The 17,980-nt window shown below is 37.5% G+C and overlaps 1 protein-coding gene across 1 annotated transcript in view; it reads right to left on the bottom strand.

The window, feature by feature from the left end:
- CSMD1 (CUB and Sushi multiple domains 1) overlaps positions 1-17,980 on the bottom strand; it is a 2,028,797-nt gene that overhangs the window by 562,648 nt on the left and 1,448,169 nt on the right. Inside the window, exon 9 of the mRNA XM_027598604.2 lies at positions 6,661-6,785. Within this exon, the coding sequence (XP_027454405.2) occupies positions 6,661-6,785 (125 nt within the window). The remainder of the gene's footprint in view (positions 1-6,660; positions 6,786-17,980) is intronic.

Raw genomic sequence — 17,980 nt, 5'->3', positions numbered from 1 at the left:
CAAGTTAATTGGAGAGGAATATTCTAATTGACTAAATTTAAATTAAGAGGTTACCTGGACTCAGTTGAAGCATGTTTCAAGCACATTAATAATATATTTGATACTCTGTTTCTTGTATGTTTTTAGGAGAAAGCATTTTTTTTCAATCACAGCTTTTATGTTTGTTTCCAGATTGTCAACCAAAGCAGAGAACGTATGTCATAGAGGTTAAGAGTTGATTGTCTTAATCAGAGCTGAGTTCCAAGCCTGGTTTATGCAGTTACTGGACTGCTAATCTTAATTTATGTCATTTTATGCCCCTCAGTTTATTCAGTGAGTATAATAAAAGTAACTCCATCTGTGATCGCTGTGAGGATTGAAAGGAGGGTAAGGAAGTCACTCAGCATGTGGCCCGGTGCACCACAGGCTGAGTATTACAGAAACACACGTGGCATGCTTATTGTGAGGAGGGCACGGTATCAGGCTTGGGCAATATAGCAGAGAGAGAACAAAACCGAAACCCTTGCCTTCCTCAGGTAATTAAATGCATAAACACACGCCGTCTAATCTAATGTGGACATAGCAACTTTCTAGAAGGATCTGAGTAAGGGTTGGGGGAGTATCTGGAAAGGGCTTACTCGGGAAGATGGTGGTCATGGAAGGATTTTGGGAGATGACGTTTGAAGAAAGGTGCAAGACGGACAGCCACATGGACACCTGAGGAAAGCGTCCCAGGCAGAAGGACAACACAACAGGATGCTAAGGCAGAAACTTCCCTATTATGTTCTAGGAATATAATCGGCACTAAATTAATGTTAGTGTTCAAGTCATTTTATGTCAACAGAAGTTGAGAGTATTATAAAAATACACAGCTTTATTATTTCCAATAACTTAATAAAAAAAAGATAAAAACATATTTTTCACCCAAGTGGCCTTCAACTGAAAAGTATAAAACCTTGGGAGTCTAGAAGCAACAAGAGAAAATTTTCCAAATTCACTGGAATTACAATAAAAGTTAAAAGTCTGTATGTCTCTTTTAGTCTCTGAGGTCACAGCTATCTGGTAAAATAATCAGTATACAAAATATCATCTTAAAATTGATTTAAAATTTAATCTGGCAGAATGAAGAGTCCTTGTTCAGGTATAAGTGGCCTTTTGACTAATATTTACAAGGTCATTTCCGCATAGACAGAGAATATGGTAGGAAACAAACTACAAAATTCTTGGTAAATGACAACTTAATAAGTTGAAGGTAATTCTTAGCTAGCCTAACTTGGAGTCCCAAGGTAACAGCTTTATTCTATGACCCCCCGTGGCTCTAATTGGCTTCCACATAACTGCCCTTAAAACTGCAAATAATACTTCACTTTTCTTAAGTGCTCTTTCAACTCAGTGAGCAACTAAAAATATTAATTCCACAGATCAGAGTGCATGAGCATTAAAGGAAGTTCTCTCTACTAAGCCCCTGTAAATATTGATGGAATGAAATGCCAAGCTGAAACATTTTACTTAAAAAAATAAAACTATGTCCCCTTCCTTTGTGTGTTTGCTTACTTTAAAAATCTACTGCCAAAAATATTTTATGTAGTTTTACATAGCGCATAACATTTTATCCTGTGAAAAATCATAATAGTTGTTTTCATATCTCTAAATGAAGTAAGCAGAATTTCAAACAAAATCTCTTGTATAATTACCAACCTTGACAACCATTCCTCTATTCAATAGCTGGAGGAAAAAGTAATGCCCCCCCCCCCCCCCCGCATCCTGAAAGCTAATTAGCTAATGTAAGCATCGGCTAATGACACCAGTGTCCAGATGTGAAAGATCACTTCTGACTCACTGCAATTTATCAAATGCTTCCATCAGATATTCCTTCTCTAGAAGGCACAATAATTACCTAAGAGTTAGAGAACCTTTATGAAGATGGGAACCTTGAGAACAAGTCCTTAACTCACCTATCTGAAATCTCATAATGGGTCCAAAGCTCAGACCAGGGGCATTTTACAGCATTTGAGTGATGGCTGAATTTAGAACATGTTGGCTGAGATGATCAATATAAGGGCTCCTTTAAAGGCTCAGAATGAATCAAGAAAACCCAAACCATGATGTTCTCTTCTTACAGAGTATTTATTATGGTGAGAGCACAGACTGGAAAATGAACTCAGAAAATTGCTCTTGGCGTTTGAGACCCATCGATAGCTAAGTAAGTATTCCTATGGTCTGTTTTGGGTTTTATTCGAAAAATCATTAAGTTTCATGGTAGCCATCTCCCCTTACATTTTAGATATCACAACCTATCTTTTTACAGAAATCGTTATAAAATCTCCCCTTTAATTTTTTTTAAATTTCCATTTAAAAATGTTTTCAGCTCTTCTGTAATTAATGAGCCCATCATCAGAACCAAGTAGAGGCATTTTTTAAAATTTTATTTATTTATTTCAGAGAGATGGGAAGGGCAGAGGGAGAGGGAGAAGCAGACTCCCCCCTGAGCAGGGAACCCGACGTGGGGCTTGATCCCAGGACTCCAGGATCATGATCTGAGACAAAGGCAGATCCTTAACTGTCTGAGCCACCCAGGCATCCTGAGGCACTATTTAAAGGAGGGAATGATGACAGGCTCAGAGTTCCTAAATACTGCCAACCTGAAAAACTTACAAATTTTAATGGATGAAAGTATATTCTCCAGTGAGAGATGCCACCCAGGGATACAGGGTATGACTCACTGAACTCATTTCTTCTCTTCATATCTACAAGGGTGTTTCTGCTTTCCCACAGGCTGAGCTAAGTATCTAGAGTTTTAATGTCCATAGTGGGCACTGGCCAGTATGACTACTGAGCATATGAGACATGGCTACTCTGAGATGAGATGTGTTCTAAGTTTAAAATACACCGGGATTTCCAAGTCATAACATGAAAAAAAAAGAAAGAAGGTAAAAAAAAAAATCTTCTTATAATCTTTATATTGACTATATGTTAAAAAGATAATATCTGTGGGATATTGTGTGAAATGTTATTAAAATTAATTTCACCTGTTTCACTTTTGCTTTTTTACTGGCTTTTAATCTGGCAACTAGACTTTTTTACATAGTTTTAATTATATATAGCTTGCATTTTATTTCTAGCGGAGAGCACAAATCTAGAGGTTCGTCAAAATAATCTTCTATAGGATCAGCCCACAGATGTACTAATACATGGGGTCATTCAGCTGTATGAGTAATTGATTATGTCATGTTACATGGTGATTACATGATGTTGTATAAGACTCTGCTTTCCAGATTAGAGGGATGTACGTTCCTGCTGGTTTTGAACAAGAAAGCTGTCCTCTTGTTAGGGGACCATATGGTTAGAGGAGGTGAGTGCAGGGTAAAGAAGGGGAATGCACAGGTTTCTTACTTGACCATGATGCTCACAGATAAGTCTTTTCTAGTCCAGAAACTGGGATACTCCTATACACACCCTTCCAGCCGTTTTCATCCACATTGCTTACAGCTAAAACTCAGCACTGATACAAAAATGCCAACAGACATGAGAGAAGGCTGAATGATCGCCTGAGTGATCACTGGCTACCCTCTCACTCATAGAAAGCTGCAGGTGATACAGGGAAGAAAAAACAACAATAAACAACAACAACAAAACAATAAAACAAAAACAAAAACAAAACAGTTGTGATATCTATTCAGTGATTCATTCTACCTCTCCTTCTTATGGAAGTATATCTCCTTGGCAGAGATTTCTATTTCCCTTAATGTATATTTCCCCTTTCTTCCACAGAAATATAATTGTTTGTTGTATATTTGATTGCCCAGACTACAAATTATATTTCAAAGTCTCACAACCAGGTAGGAATACTTGGCTGGAATTTGGTCAGTGGTACCAAGCAGAAATGCATGTGATGTTTCCTGCTGGGCTTCTCCCTGCTTCCTCTAACCCTTCTGTATCCTATTACCTGGGATTTGGACAGCACCTTGGACCATGAGGGGGAGGGCCAGACCACAGGGCTGACAGGGTGAGTCTTGAGGAAATTTTTATCCCTGAGACAGAGCTGCCATCCTGCCTGTACTGCCTGACTCCTACCTTCTTTATGAGAGAGAAATCCATTTCCATTTGGTGGAAACTCTTCTAGGGTTTGGATTTTTGTCACCTAGTCTTTATCACCTAATTCTAAATAGTGTATCTCAAATTCTCTTTAGAAGGTTTCAGGCTTTTCTACTTCATTTTTTTTTTGATTCTTTAATATTTTACTACTCCAAATATACTAAAATATAATTTCCTTAAAATGTAAAGTTTAAAAAAATACGGTTATTGTTCCCTAGACACAATCTCTTCTGGTTGAGGTATACATATTGGATATATACATCCTTCATGGAAATGTCTTCTTAAAACTTACTTCCAGCTACTATAGCTCATCATTTCAGAAAGCTAAAAAGTAATTGGACAATTACTAAATTGAGCATGAACTAAAGGATTACTCCATAAAAATGAAGGTATATCTAGTTTAAGGAAAACCACAGGGTCACCAGCTGGGAGGAGGAAAGAGGGGACAGTAGAGGTGAATGCTCTTCGCTTCTGGGTATGAGGAAGGTGGGTGTCTGAGAGTGCTCGGTCTCTTATGGAAAACAAGCCCAGAGAACCACACAGCCAGGATGCCACGGGAGAGCATTTCTCTTCTAAAACATCATTCAGTAGGATGTGAGAATCTGTGGGAACTGGAAGCTAAAAGGCTCTCTGTGCAATTATCTGAGTGACGTGTTTGGAGGTGGAGGCTGAAGAAGGATATCGCCCCACCCCTACAGCCTGGGTGGGGAGCCCTGTCTGCTAGGAGGTGAGAGCCCCTGGGTGTCTGACACCAAGTCAGGTTATAAGTGGGGGCCAGGATCCCGACAGATTGTTTTGAGTTTAAGATGAGATTCAGGGCAAAAAAAGAAAAAGACATGGATTAAGAAATAAGATAAGAATCAAATAATATCCTACACATATATTTCATTTATGTGACTCCAAAATATCAGTTTAAAATGGATGCACATTTCCTAGTTTTGTCTAGTTTGGGCTTTTAAAATAATGACATATGTTTCTGGTATTGAAAAGCAAGGAAAACATTAAAGAATAAAAGCATTTTCCCCCCCTTAGGGGAAAAATTTTCCCTTGGGGGGAAAATAATATCGGTGAATTAGTCCTCATTTATTTCTGGGAGCATTACACATTACCATCACTTGGTAGGAACATGACTTTTTCTGTAGTTCCTTTGGAAGCCAGGTACGCTCACTTTAGTATTAGACAAAGTGGTCTAGTAACAAAGAGCAGAAGGGCATAGCATTCATATTTCCTTGACCAGAGATTGGTGCATCTCCAAGAAGCATAGGAAGGAGCCTCCTTCAGCCAGAACACAGACGAAGTCTGTCCTAGGGTGCATGAAGATGCCACAATGGTGCATTTCCCACAGTTTATAAAACCTCAAGTAGTTATAGGTAAGGGGAACAATATAGCAAATCCTGCAAGAAGTCTTCCTTAGATAAAGTTAGCAATGTATTTGGTAACTACTTGATTTCATAGGATGTATCTGACATTGTTTAAAATTTATAAAATATGAATCTTTTCACCATAAAAAAGGCTATAAGGAGACATAAAATATTGTTATATATAAAACTTCCATTTTTACTCCATGGTCGACTTTGTGCTTTTTTTCCCCTTCCTTTAAAAGTACCAGTTTGGGTGGCTCAGTCATTAAGCTTCTGCCTTTGGCTCAGATCATGATACCAGGGACCTGGAATCGAGCCCCGCATCGGGCTCCTGGCTCGGCGGGAGGCCTGCGTCTCCCTCTCCCACTCCCCCTGCTTGTGTTCCCTCTCTCGCTGTGTCTCTCTGTGTTAAATAAATAAAATCTTTAAAAATAAAAAAATGAAAATAAATAAATAAATAAAAGTATTAGTTTGCATAAATTATTTTATGGCCAAAATGCAAAAACTATAACCAAAATCAAACCCTCGTTTTTCTTTGGATTTTTATTAATTTTCCATATTAAAACAGCCAAAACAGTTTTCTGCTGTTTTCACTGTGGTTTGTATAATTCTGGTAGGACTATTCATATACTTCCTGGAAGTTACAAATCAATATTTTGACATTTTTGAAGAAGAAGATGATGATGCACTCTTGTTCTGCTATGTCAGAGATCAGTTTAAGACAATCTATTAGCGAAATATTAACTCAGGATCGTACTAATAAACTTCCTTTATCACTGGTGTCATCAAAACCCAAGAATTAACCTGCCATTGAAAGGTGAGCATTTTTAGATTTGCAGGGGCATGCATAAAACTTGCCAAAGGATCTGGTTACATAACCTATTTTCATAATGTGCAAACTGTGTGTGTATATAGATGAGCACCAAGTTGAACTGAGTAAGTGTGTGTGCATGAATTTGAATGATTAGATTTGCTTCCATAGTTTCTGAGTTTAAAAACCACTAATATTCTTGGAAATGTTTGCTTGCTAACCAATTTCAAAGAAATATTTCTTTTCTACCCACATCACTAGGAAAACATGCATCATCATCTGCTTTGTTCTGCTTTGTTTGTACACAAAGTACATGATGCTGCTTTGCAGTTCAGTCTCACCGAGTATTCACAGAACATGCGACCTGTAACGGAAGACGGAACGACTGTGAGAACACCAGGGCGTGCACCTTACCGCGGCAAATGGGCCGATGGTCACTCCACGCAGCCAGTGTCTCTGTGACTCTCTGACAAGTTATGCTCTTGGATCCCTGGAGCACGTAATTGTCCTCACAGGAGAACTGTACATTTGCACCAACCCTAAGCAATTAAAACAAAACAAAACAACCGAAATTATTCTTGGAAACCTTCTTTTAAAAAAATAGCATAGTGCTGTGAGTATATTATGCCATCCAGTGAATATCACACTTCAAACAATCCATTAGAGAATTATTCTTAGATATGACCATATAATTTAGCAAAAGATAGAGTCTCAAGGCCTGGGTTCAATTTCTGTTGTGCCAACTTCATAGCTAAATAAATGTATGAACCTTAATTTCTTATCTGTAAAATAGACAAAATAACGAAGGTGATCCAACTTCATGCTGTGGCTTACTTAAGAAAATGTGTAGAAAAACAGTTGCACACCCTGAAAACAAAACAATGTTGCAGTCATTCCTTGTGAATAAACGTCTACAAAAACAAGGATTGAAAAAGTCTAGGGGCGCCTGGGTGGCTCAGTTGGTTGAGTGTCTGCCTTCGGCTCAGGTCATGATCCCAGGGTCCTGGGATCGAGCCCCACATCGGGGTCCCTGCTCCACAGGAAGCCTGCTTCTCCCTCTCCCACTCCCCCTGCTTGTGTTCCCTCTCTCGCTGTCTGTCAATAAATAAATAAATAAATAAATAATAAATAAATAAATAAATAAAACTTTAAAACAAAGGAAAAAAGTCCAGGTTAGGAAAATGTCTCCTTACACAGGAAGACAAGTGCTACAGGGTACCACTTACATGAAGGGCCTAAAATAGTCAAACTCACAAAATCAAGGGCTGGAGGGTAGTTCCTAGGGGCCTGGGGGGAGAGGAGATGGGGTGTTATTAATCAACTGTCATAAAGTTTTATTTAAGTAAGATGAATAAGCACTAGAGATCAGAAACACAACACTGAGCCTCTAGTCAACAGTAATGTGGACTTATAATTGGCTAAAAGGATAGACCTCATGAGAAGTGTTTTATCACATAAAATAAAATAAAATAAAATAAAATAAAATAAAATAAAATAAAATAAAATAAAATAAAATAAAATAAAATTTTATTTAATAAAATTTCTCCCAAAGAAGGGCAGGACAGAGAAAATGTCTCACTAAAAAAATCTATGTTACTACCACAAACATTATATTCAGAAGGCGGGTATGATAGTTCAGAAATACACCTTACAGGAAAAGAATTATTTGTTTTAGGAAAAAGCAATCCATCCAGCCTAAAGTTGGGTGACACATTGTTCTGGCTCCAGAGCTGCATCTGCAAAACTGAAGCTCTAAGGTTTTAAGAGTAACAAAATTTTGTTGTAGAACAACTATTCAACAGGTGCATAACAAAATGTGCCAGGCACACACTGGTCTGAATACACGCTATTCCTTCCTCTAAACCTTAGTCTGGCATGGAGCTGAGTGTAGTAGTATTTTGGTATGGGACAAGCCTATTACTTCAAGAGGAAATTCTACATATTTTCTTTCTTTCTTTTTAACATATAATGTATTATTTGTTTCAGAGGAACAGGTCTGTGATTCAACAGTCTTGCACAATTCACAGCACTCACCATAGCACATACCCTCCCCAATGTCCATCACCCAGCCACCCCATCCCTCCCACCCCCCACCACTCCAGCAACCCTCAGTTTGTTTCCTGAGATTAAGAGTCTCGTATGGTTTGTCTCCCTCTCTGGTTTCATCTTGTTTCATTTTTTCCTCCCTTCCCCTATGATCCTCTGCCTTGTTTCTCAAATTCCACATATCAGTGAGATCATATTTGAGAGACCCTCAAGTTGATGTTAACAAAAATGGGAATGCAAGGGTGTCTTTGTGGGAAAAGATGCACAGTGGCCCATGTGCATGGATACAGTTAATAACAGATGCAAGAGTGAGGGAAAATAAACTAATGCATTCCCTTCCTGCTTATCGAAATCATCTCATCTATGATCTCAGAGTGAGTATTACTCAAGTGATATTATCTCAGAATTTCCCACACTTCTAAATAACACTCTGTGGATGGTCATAGATGTCTGCAAAAATCATCACATCAGGGTCAGACCAACATGAAAAATTCTGGATTCAACAAAAGTTAGCATCTTTCTTTTCTAAAGGGTCTTCTCAGTGTACTGAAATTAAATATGCAAAGATGCATTTTGCTTACCTAAGAGAATATAAAGTATATAAAAATTTCCAAGCTTATATATCCAGGAAGCCCCTTTTCACCAACAATCCAGGGCAACTAGAACTCTATGGAACAAATTTTGAGAAACACTGTATTGTAGGTACATAACATGTCTTACCTTTGAAAGTGAAAAGTGTAAAAACCAAATTCTAGACCTAATTCTCATTTTTATTATCAGTCCTACCAGTTATTTAGAAAAGCCATACATGTTAGACACATCTGTCTATAATTTCTGCTCATTGGCTTTTGTTTAAACCTCTGGAGCCACACTGAATAAATGAAATATATCCAAAAATTTTGCTCTGAAAGCAACTGTTATTTCTCTGTTTTCAGCCCTATCTTTACTTCCTTCTATTTACCAAAATCTGTTTTCACATATTTTGTCATTCTTTTAATACATTTCTATTGAACATCTACTATATGCTACTTCACTCTAGGTATCAAAGATGCAAATGTTAATAAAAAGTTAAAATTTAAGGTCCCAACCTAATCCAAGTTGATTTTCTGGAAAGAACTCTTAGAAGAAAATTCCAGAAAAAAAAAGTTAATACCTCCCCATTGACAGGTAAATTTAGAACACCTTAGATTAATTATGTTGAACAACTTTGACAATTGCTAGTAGTTGGAAAGTGTAAGAAATAACAGGGAACTGAAGTTGTGTAAGATCAAGATATATTATACATAGATAATAAATACCTAAGTGGCAAAATTTAGGTTATACAGTTAAAGTAGCATATTTTGTGTTTTAAATAGAACAGGGAAAATAAATGTGTCAGTTCTTTAATGCTTAGCTCTTCTGAAAAGCTCATCACTCAAGTTTCTGAATTCCAAAGACATTCCATTTGTCACCATCTACTTGATTTTACCGACCATGATTTGAACAGTCTTTTGAGGTGAATGAACTATTTCTAAATATGGCTCAGTTTTAACAGAAACTATTTCTAAATTTGCTTTTCGTAAATAATGGCTGTGCCTTTATTTAATATCGTTTCATAATTATTTCTGAGGATAAAAAAACTGAAAAACAGCAACTGAATTGACTTAAAGTTTAAAACAGAATCCAAAATAAGATATGTGATTTCTAACTGTCCATGAATTACAAGAGATATAAACCACCTAGACAGAGAGATCCCACATCTTTCCTCAACCCATAGTGGTTGACTTCTATTGAACCTACTGAAGTAACCACTTCCTCCATTTAGAGTTCTCTAAATCAATAGACAGATCAATAGGTGGAGATTGATGATGATAGATAGATAGATAGATGATAGATAGATAGATACATAGATAGATAGATGATACATAAAGAATCTGCCTCTTTGTTTAAAGCAGAACTCCAAGCTGAAGCGATGAAGGATAGGGAGCGCTAGCAGAGACGTGAGAGGGGGCTGTGTCATGGCTGTGGAAATGTGGGACCCTGTTTTCCTATCAGGCCTTGGACCAAGAAGCGGGTTGGAATGAGGTGGAATAAGACAGGATCTTCCAGTGTTGCCTGTGGGGATCCCAGGGCAATGCTGGACTTGTTCCCATTTTCCATCTGTGACCTCACAACAAATTCTCTGTGTCTTATGGTGTAGCCTCTCCAGAGGAAAGTATGGCAAGATGAATCGCTTAATGGCGATGAGAAGATAGGGCCCCTGGAATGATAGAGCAGTGCACCCCCAAAGTCTCACAGCCCTTGCGTGCTGGTTTCAGAGGCCATAGTTCTGGAAGTCATTCCCCAGCCAGGAGGAGGGTGTGCGTCCTGCCAGAGCCTTGAGGGAGACCATGGTGGCAATCCATGGGGCACACAATGAGGTGGACACGTCGTGTCTTCTCCCCACCTTTGCTGGGATGGCCTTTTCTTAAGCCCTGGCATTTAACATCGTAAAGACAGAGAGAAAGAGGTAACTGACTTTAAACTTAATGAATTGACAAATCATTGATTTTCATAACTTCAAGGATGAATACATAAAATTTTCTGACTCAGACAAAACGGGGATTTGTTAAAAAAATGACAGTATAAATAAAATTACATCTTGTACATCTGAATTCATGAACCTCTAATTCAACCTCCTATATACACTTTAGTTAACTTTGCAAATAATACAATATCCTTATCATATGCAGGTCTCTCTCCTGCTTCTCCCCATCTCGCCTTTCATTTTGCTCTCTGCCTCTTCCTCCTTACTGTTTTTTTTTAATCTTTAAAAAATTATTTACCTCTCATAAATAAAATTAATTCTTCCAGTGGTTTCTGGAGGAAGGTGCAAAAAAATTTTCCTGAAAACTATATTAAAATGATTTGAAGGTATTTCCTAACTTCAGAAAAAGGGGAAAAATGATATTTGATCCAAGGAAAGAAATGAGAGGAAAATTGTCAGGAGCACTTCTAATGTCCTTCAACATCTTTAGAATATTTAGACTCAAGTTCTAACCCTATTCATAAATATCCCCGATGCCTTAAAAACTGCCTGGCACATCATAGACCCTCAATAAATATGTGTTGAATGAAGGAATAAAGAGAAGCCACTTTCCCGAGGCCATGTATGATAATCTGTCATTAAAATAGGACTGAGAAATAATTCTAGCAAAGAAATGTATCTGCTCTCCACCCTCTTGTATTGCCCTTTATTCTGCTCTACCGATATCAGCTTAACAATTGCTATGGTTAGCCTTTAATGCACTGGGCACTGTGCAAGTTATAAGGATGTATTGATGAGCTACTAGGGGTAAGAGATACTTCATCAATTAATGCACAATGAGTTATCTAAATCTGCGCTGCTACGGGAAAACAACACATTTTGCCTTTAGTGAAAAGGTAAGAAAAGTTTACTGCTAGAAAAGAAGATACACAGAATTTATTTGCTATTTTGCTGTTTTTTCCACAATGAGGGTAGGTGTTCTAAATTGAACACCCCTACCCACACTTCATAGAAAGCCCTGTTGGTTTCAGAATTGATGGTTTGTTCCAGGAATTGAAGACAGCCAGTTTTGTCCACAATCGTATTTTCCAACACTATTCTGAAAGCCACTCAAGGTGTCTCACTCCCTTCCGGCCCAGAGTTTCTCCCCCAGAGACACACAACTTTGGTGTCCTGTCCTTCACCCCTTCTACTTTCTCTTTGATAAGGAACTTCGTTCTTTTAATGCTCTCTTCTATGTTTCATTTGAGAAATGTTAACCTGAAGCACACAAGTCTAGAAGATGTGAGGCTGGACAAATAGGCCACCCAGAAAAGGCAGGTATCAAGAGCAAAAGTCACCACTGAGGGAATGCCTTGTGTTTTGTTCACTTTGAAATCTCTCCCAGACCTTAGCATTGAGCTTATACTATCCCTGAAACAAATAACTGTGGAATGACCAAGAGACAAAGATGTGATTCAGATCATCTGTAAATGTCCATTGAGCCAATGCATCTGAAGGCTATAGGAGCAAAAACGCAACAGCCTCAGGAAGAAATCCACCTCTGCATACATTTTGTAGGTGCATCTTTGGGATCATTTGCCTCTATCTCAAAATAAGTTGTTTTAGATGAGCCCACTGATTCTCTAATAAGTGAGTCCTTCCTCCCCTCGGAAAGGACCTTTGATACTTAACTGGATGCTCTCCATTAACTGAAAGTTGTGGTCCTCATACAGGAGACTGAAAGCCTGCAAGGACAATCTGTGCTAACCCAGGTACTTGTACCTAAGATACCATCAAAGTGCACGGTCTGCACAGTGACACAGACAATGTCATTGTCAGAGAGATAAATGCACAGCTGCTGTGAGTTTTGGAATGTCTTTTATTACCCTTTTGATTTTCACACATACTGTATCATTTCTGGGTCATTTTTTTTTTATAGAGACAGTTTTTAGACTCATCTCCTCAAACCTTGAGGCAATTTAGGACCACTAAAAATGCATTACAGAGTAGATGGATCTCTCTAGCCTAAGGAAAGAACAGAAACTAATATTTCATATCATTTTTAGAGGCTGTATGTTAACAGTTGTGCAACAACCCTAATGACGATGGGAATATACTTCGAGGGGATGAGGAACAATAATGCCATGACAGGGGCTTCAACTGGCCAGTGATCTTCAAACAGTGACTAGCCTTCAGAGGCACACCATTTAGAACAACGTGAGAGTTTTCCCATGAGGCAATTTAAGTCTTCCAAGTATGTTTTAAGTTCATGGGAATCTGTCATTTGCCCAACAACGTAGAAACATTAAATCCTCCTCTTCACGACCCACCCACCTGTACCTACAGAAGCAGAAGCCAGATCCACACTATGACAAAGGATGCATTTTGGGAAGGAACAGGTGGGAAGGGGACCTGGATGCTGCAGGAGAAGCTGGTCCCTCAATGACGGAACTTTCCCACAGGCTCTTCTCCTATTGCCTTTGTGTCTGCTTGCCAGTGCTGAGGCAGGAGGTCCTCTCCAGTCAGGAGCAGACATTTTTCATTAACCCTCCCCTCGTGATCTTGGGATAACAAGCTTGATAATACCCAGAAGTTCCAAAAAGCTCAGTAGTGCCTGTATATTTACCTCTAGACTCATGTTTGCCATTGTTTTCTGGTTTCCAATACTACTCCATCCTGTTATCCCTGAAACCCCTGCTCGTTCATGGAAGATCTCACAGGCCTTACTTCTTTACTATTTTTTCCTAGAACGTTATTTGGTGGGGGCCATGACTGGGCAATATTTTAGTGGGGGGGTGGATCAAGTTGGCAACCCTTTTTTCTTCATGATTTTGCAGACATATAGATGCCATTGAAGACAAGCTACTGGAAGAGCCTTCTAATAATGAGATTTACACACACTTTTTCACACAATACTTTATGATCTCAAACACTTGTTTTCAAGTGCAAGCCCTTCTGAGTGGTTATGCCCACCTGTCTCTAATAATTTTTTATGGATGACATACACCAGGCAGTCCAATGGTTGTCGACCTTGTTTGCCCATTTAAATGGGCACTTAAAAACTCCAAATATTGAGGTATCTAGAGTGATCCAATTCATAAGCACATAATGTGGTTTCTAGGAGACATACACAGTGGGGGATGAGAAGTTACTGTTTTGTTTTGGAAGATGAAATAGTTCTGGAGACAGATGGCGGGGATGGTTGCACAACAGTGTGAATGTGCTTAATAACCCTGAACTATATGCTTAAAAATGGTTAAGATGGTGAATTTTATGCTAAATACATTTTACCACAATTAAAAATTTAAAATTTTTCTAATGCTCAGGCCATATTCCTGATCAATTAAATTAGAATCTTTGGGGACAGTTAAGAGCACGGCTGCTGTCAGATCTCCATCTAGAAGCGATCAATGAACACTAACTCTCCATCCATTCTTTCCATGGATGTATTTTTTTGGTGGAGGTGCATTGTGCAAGGAAGCAAGTGATGAGAGATGCTGAGGACTTTTTAAGTGAATTGGAAACATTGGGGAGCAGGAGAATGGCCCCAAATAAATGCACTGGTTAATTATTTAGTGTTCACTGCATTTATAATCTTCTTAAAGTTGGAAACTCTTTTGTGTGTCAGTGATGATGATCTCACATGCTTCCTTCGCCCTTGAGGTTGTTGGCACCCCTAAGTAGCATCACAGAAGTTCTGTAGAATTGTATTCTATAAGAGATGAAGGTAAAAGTATGACTAAGAGATACAGAGATTTGCAGCTCTAACAGAGTTTAGAAATCAAGTCTTCTATTTCAACTCTTTTACAGATGAGAAAACCAATAAACAGAGAAATAAACTGCATTACAAAGGCCATTGTAGAGAGCACTAGTATTCACATAGTATTTAAAAAGCCATTTCTGTTGACCAAGTGGGCTAATAATGTCATCAACTATCTTTTGCATTTGAAACTAACAAATTAAGGTATGCTTAAATAACCATGATCTATTGTCCCAGAAAACTACTTAAATGGATATTATTATTTTGATGAAAAAATAACTTAACTATTACAGATATTGGAAAGAATGTGGAAGAGAGAGAAGAATGTTCCATGAGTTCTACTTGGTGGATTCTTTATTGGGGACAGCTTTAACCAGAAAAATGAGACCTGAAACATTCATAGGGTGTCTTTCTCAAAGGCACATGATGGTTTCAAATAGTGTGGACAGGAAAATATTGGTTGTGATATTTCTTTAAGTTGTTTTTAAAAATACAGCCAATGCTCTTTGAAAGAAGAGTAATGATTGGCAAATATTTTTCATAGACCGCAGTCCCTTAGTAACAGAGAATCTTATAGAGAATGAGATGCCCACATTCAGTAAACAGCATAGAAACGAGTGATGTCCCTCCAATATTTTTCAAATTTTATATGGTTTGTATGTTTTTTATGCTGGTTTATATACTGTTAGTGTAATTGTTTATATTTTCATGTAACAAAAGGCAGGTGGCTCTGGTATCAATGAAATTGACTTACGGTGGAAAAATACTAAAGCTTGCTGCACCAACATTTTAAAACTATAAAGAAAATTATCAGTAGTAAGAAATACCAAAGGGAAAAAGAAAAGAAAAGAAAAGAAAGAAATTTATCAAAGTGTTATAAGAAAACAGGGCTGAAGGTGAAATTTAGTAGAAATGAGTTTACCAAGAGACTTGGGTTATGGATTTTTTTCCTGCTTCTCATCGATTATGTAATAGTATTTTATGTATCCCAGTTTCTCCTTTCATTGGATGACACATAATTCCACTTGACACCCCTTGACTTCATAAAGTGTATAAATATGAGATTCCTTTGAGAAAAAAGGGCCATGATGTAAGAACAAATAGTATTAACTTGAATAGTGATCTATAAAAAATCAATAATATAAATTAAATATTTGTTTCTTAAGTCAGAAGTATCACTCTCCCAACACTCAAATTCCCTTTTTGTGCATAGGTCATGTTTTAAGAAAATTTTATAATCTCTCTGACCAATGACAGTTAATTTAATGGGTTTAGCTGGGTGCTAATTGGGCTATGATTGCATGCCCTAGTGACAGTCTTATTAATTTCAGTTTAATCCAATCTAACATAAAAACCTGTCTACCATATGTTGGGCACAGTAATAAGAAATTAAATCAATAAATTCTGTGGTCCTCTTTCCTTCAGGACCTCATAATTCAACATGGTAGAAACATACATCTAATGTGAGAGAAACATAAATATGTGAGGTAAAAAATCGTGCTGAAGAGGCCGAAATAATGGGATGAAGGAAGGTGGGAGTAAAGGCTCCTTGTCCTACAAATGGAAGGCGACTGTGTGGACGGGGAAAGGCAGAGACAATTAGAAAATATTCTTTCCTACAAAAAACAAATCCTAGGGAGAACCATAGAGCATGTGTCGGCATTCTCCAATTTTGCTTCTTCAGGCTCCTCTTTCTATATTACTTGCCCTACTCTACTTGTGGGATATCTGTCACCTGAGAACAATTTTTATGGGTGGTGAGGTGTGGCAGGAGGGAAAATGATACTTGATTAAGAATATGACTAAGAATTAAAAACAGAAACACAGAACCCTGAGGTAGCAGTGGCCTTTCTAAAGAGGAGGGAGTTTTAGAATATGTAATACAGCTTGTATAAGTTTAGGATTGTTGTTAATTGGGGTTCTGCCATGAAGGGTAGTGAGAGATGCACATATGGAAGCAAAGGAAGGAGGGCGATGGAAGAGAATGGAAGCCCATATTTTTCAGAAACCGGGGGGGGGTCCCTAAATTCAATTTCAGCATCTATTAATGTGATAAATAATTTTATAAAGAATAGATCTTAAGATTAGAAATAATATACATAAAGAACCTATAACATGTAGCAACAATACAAAATATAATATTTATATAAATATATCATATACAATGTTTATACAACATACATAGAACCTATAACTATGTGTCTATATAATATTTTTGTATAATGCATAATATTTATAGAATATATATAAAGAATCTAATACACCCAGCACTGTGTTTCACAGGTGCTGCTAGTCTACAGAGATCCTCTGTGCAAAATTACAATGGAACATTCACTCTTAGTTGTCAATTAGAAAAAATAACCCTTCTGCTGAGTGTAGGGAACCCCATGCTAAGGCACATGGGTTGGAACACTGAGCTCAAGGTTAGGTTTGAAACACATCTTGACTCCTCACAGGGCTAACTGGTGGTGTCCACAAACTGTACACCCTATCCAGTGGTCCTGCATGACAGGTGTGAAAATATTTAGTTATTGTAATTGTCCTTATTAAAAAAACCTTTGCAGTCAACAGGGTCTTTGGAGTCAATAGGAACTGGTTTCAAGTCCCATCCGTAACCATGACTAGATATAGTATCTTGACATGTTAACATTCCGAATTTCAATAGTTATATTCACAGAAGTTAGGATAATTATATCCGTCTGTACCTAGAGTACCTATCCTACTAGCATATGAAATAGATAGATAATAGAAGTCAGTTTCCATCCAAAATTCTCCATCCCTACTCCAGCTCCATCCCTCACATATTGGTGTCTGAATTTTTCCATCAGTCTATTCATAAGTATTTAGTTCTAATGAATATACTTTGTCTTTTTGAGAGTGGTCAGTGGTGAATAAAATGTCAGAAAATTGTCCCCAAAATGATTTGAATTCAAATAAGGAAACTTCAAGTTTTAGGCTTCATTTATTTAGAATTCTTTATAGATAATACTGGAATTAATATTTAGATTGCCTATGGAAAAAAAAAAAGATTTCCATAGAAACAACAATAATATATAAATAAAATCAGATGAGGAATATTTTACCAACCTAATAAAGTGAACATTTTTTAAACAGAAACAGCCCCAAATTACATATAATTACAGTGCTAACTACAAATGAATTCTATCCACTCTTCTTGACAATGTTGGTCATTAGTTTGGATTATATGTTAGTCATTAGTTTTGATTACATGAATTTAGAAAGAACTGAATTGCCTTTCATTAAAAACAATCTCAAAAAGACTTTAAACAATGAAGAATATCCTCCCTTTTTTTAAAACACCAGCATTTATAGTCAGCTTATTATATGCTGGGCCCATGACACATCATTCGACTTAGTGGTCATAAGGCATTTTTACATGGTTGTGATCTTCCAGTTTGCATATGAACACACATGGATTT

The sequence above is a fragment of the Zalophus californianus genome, chromosome 2 (genome assembly GCF_009762305.2).
Source record: "Zalophus californianus isolate mZalCal1 chromosome 2, mZalCal1.pri.v2, whole genome shotgun sequence".
Taxonomy (NCBI): Eukaryota; Metazoa; Chordata; class Mammalia; order Carnivora; family Otariidae; genus Zalophus; species Zalophus californianus.
Note: the sequence above shows the minus strand (reverse complement) of the source record. Positions and strands in the feature narration are given on the sequence as shown.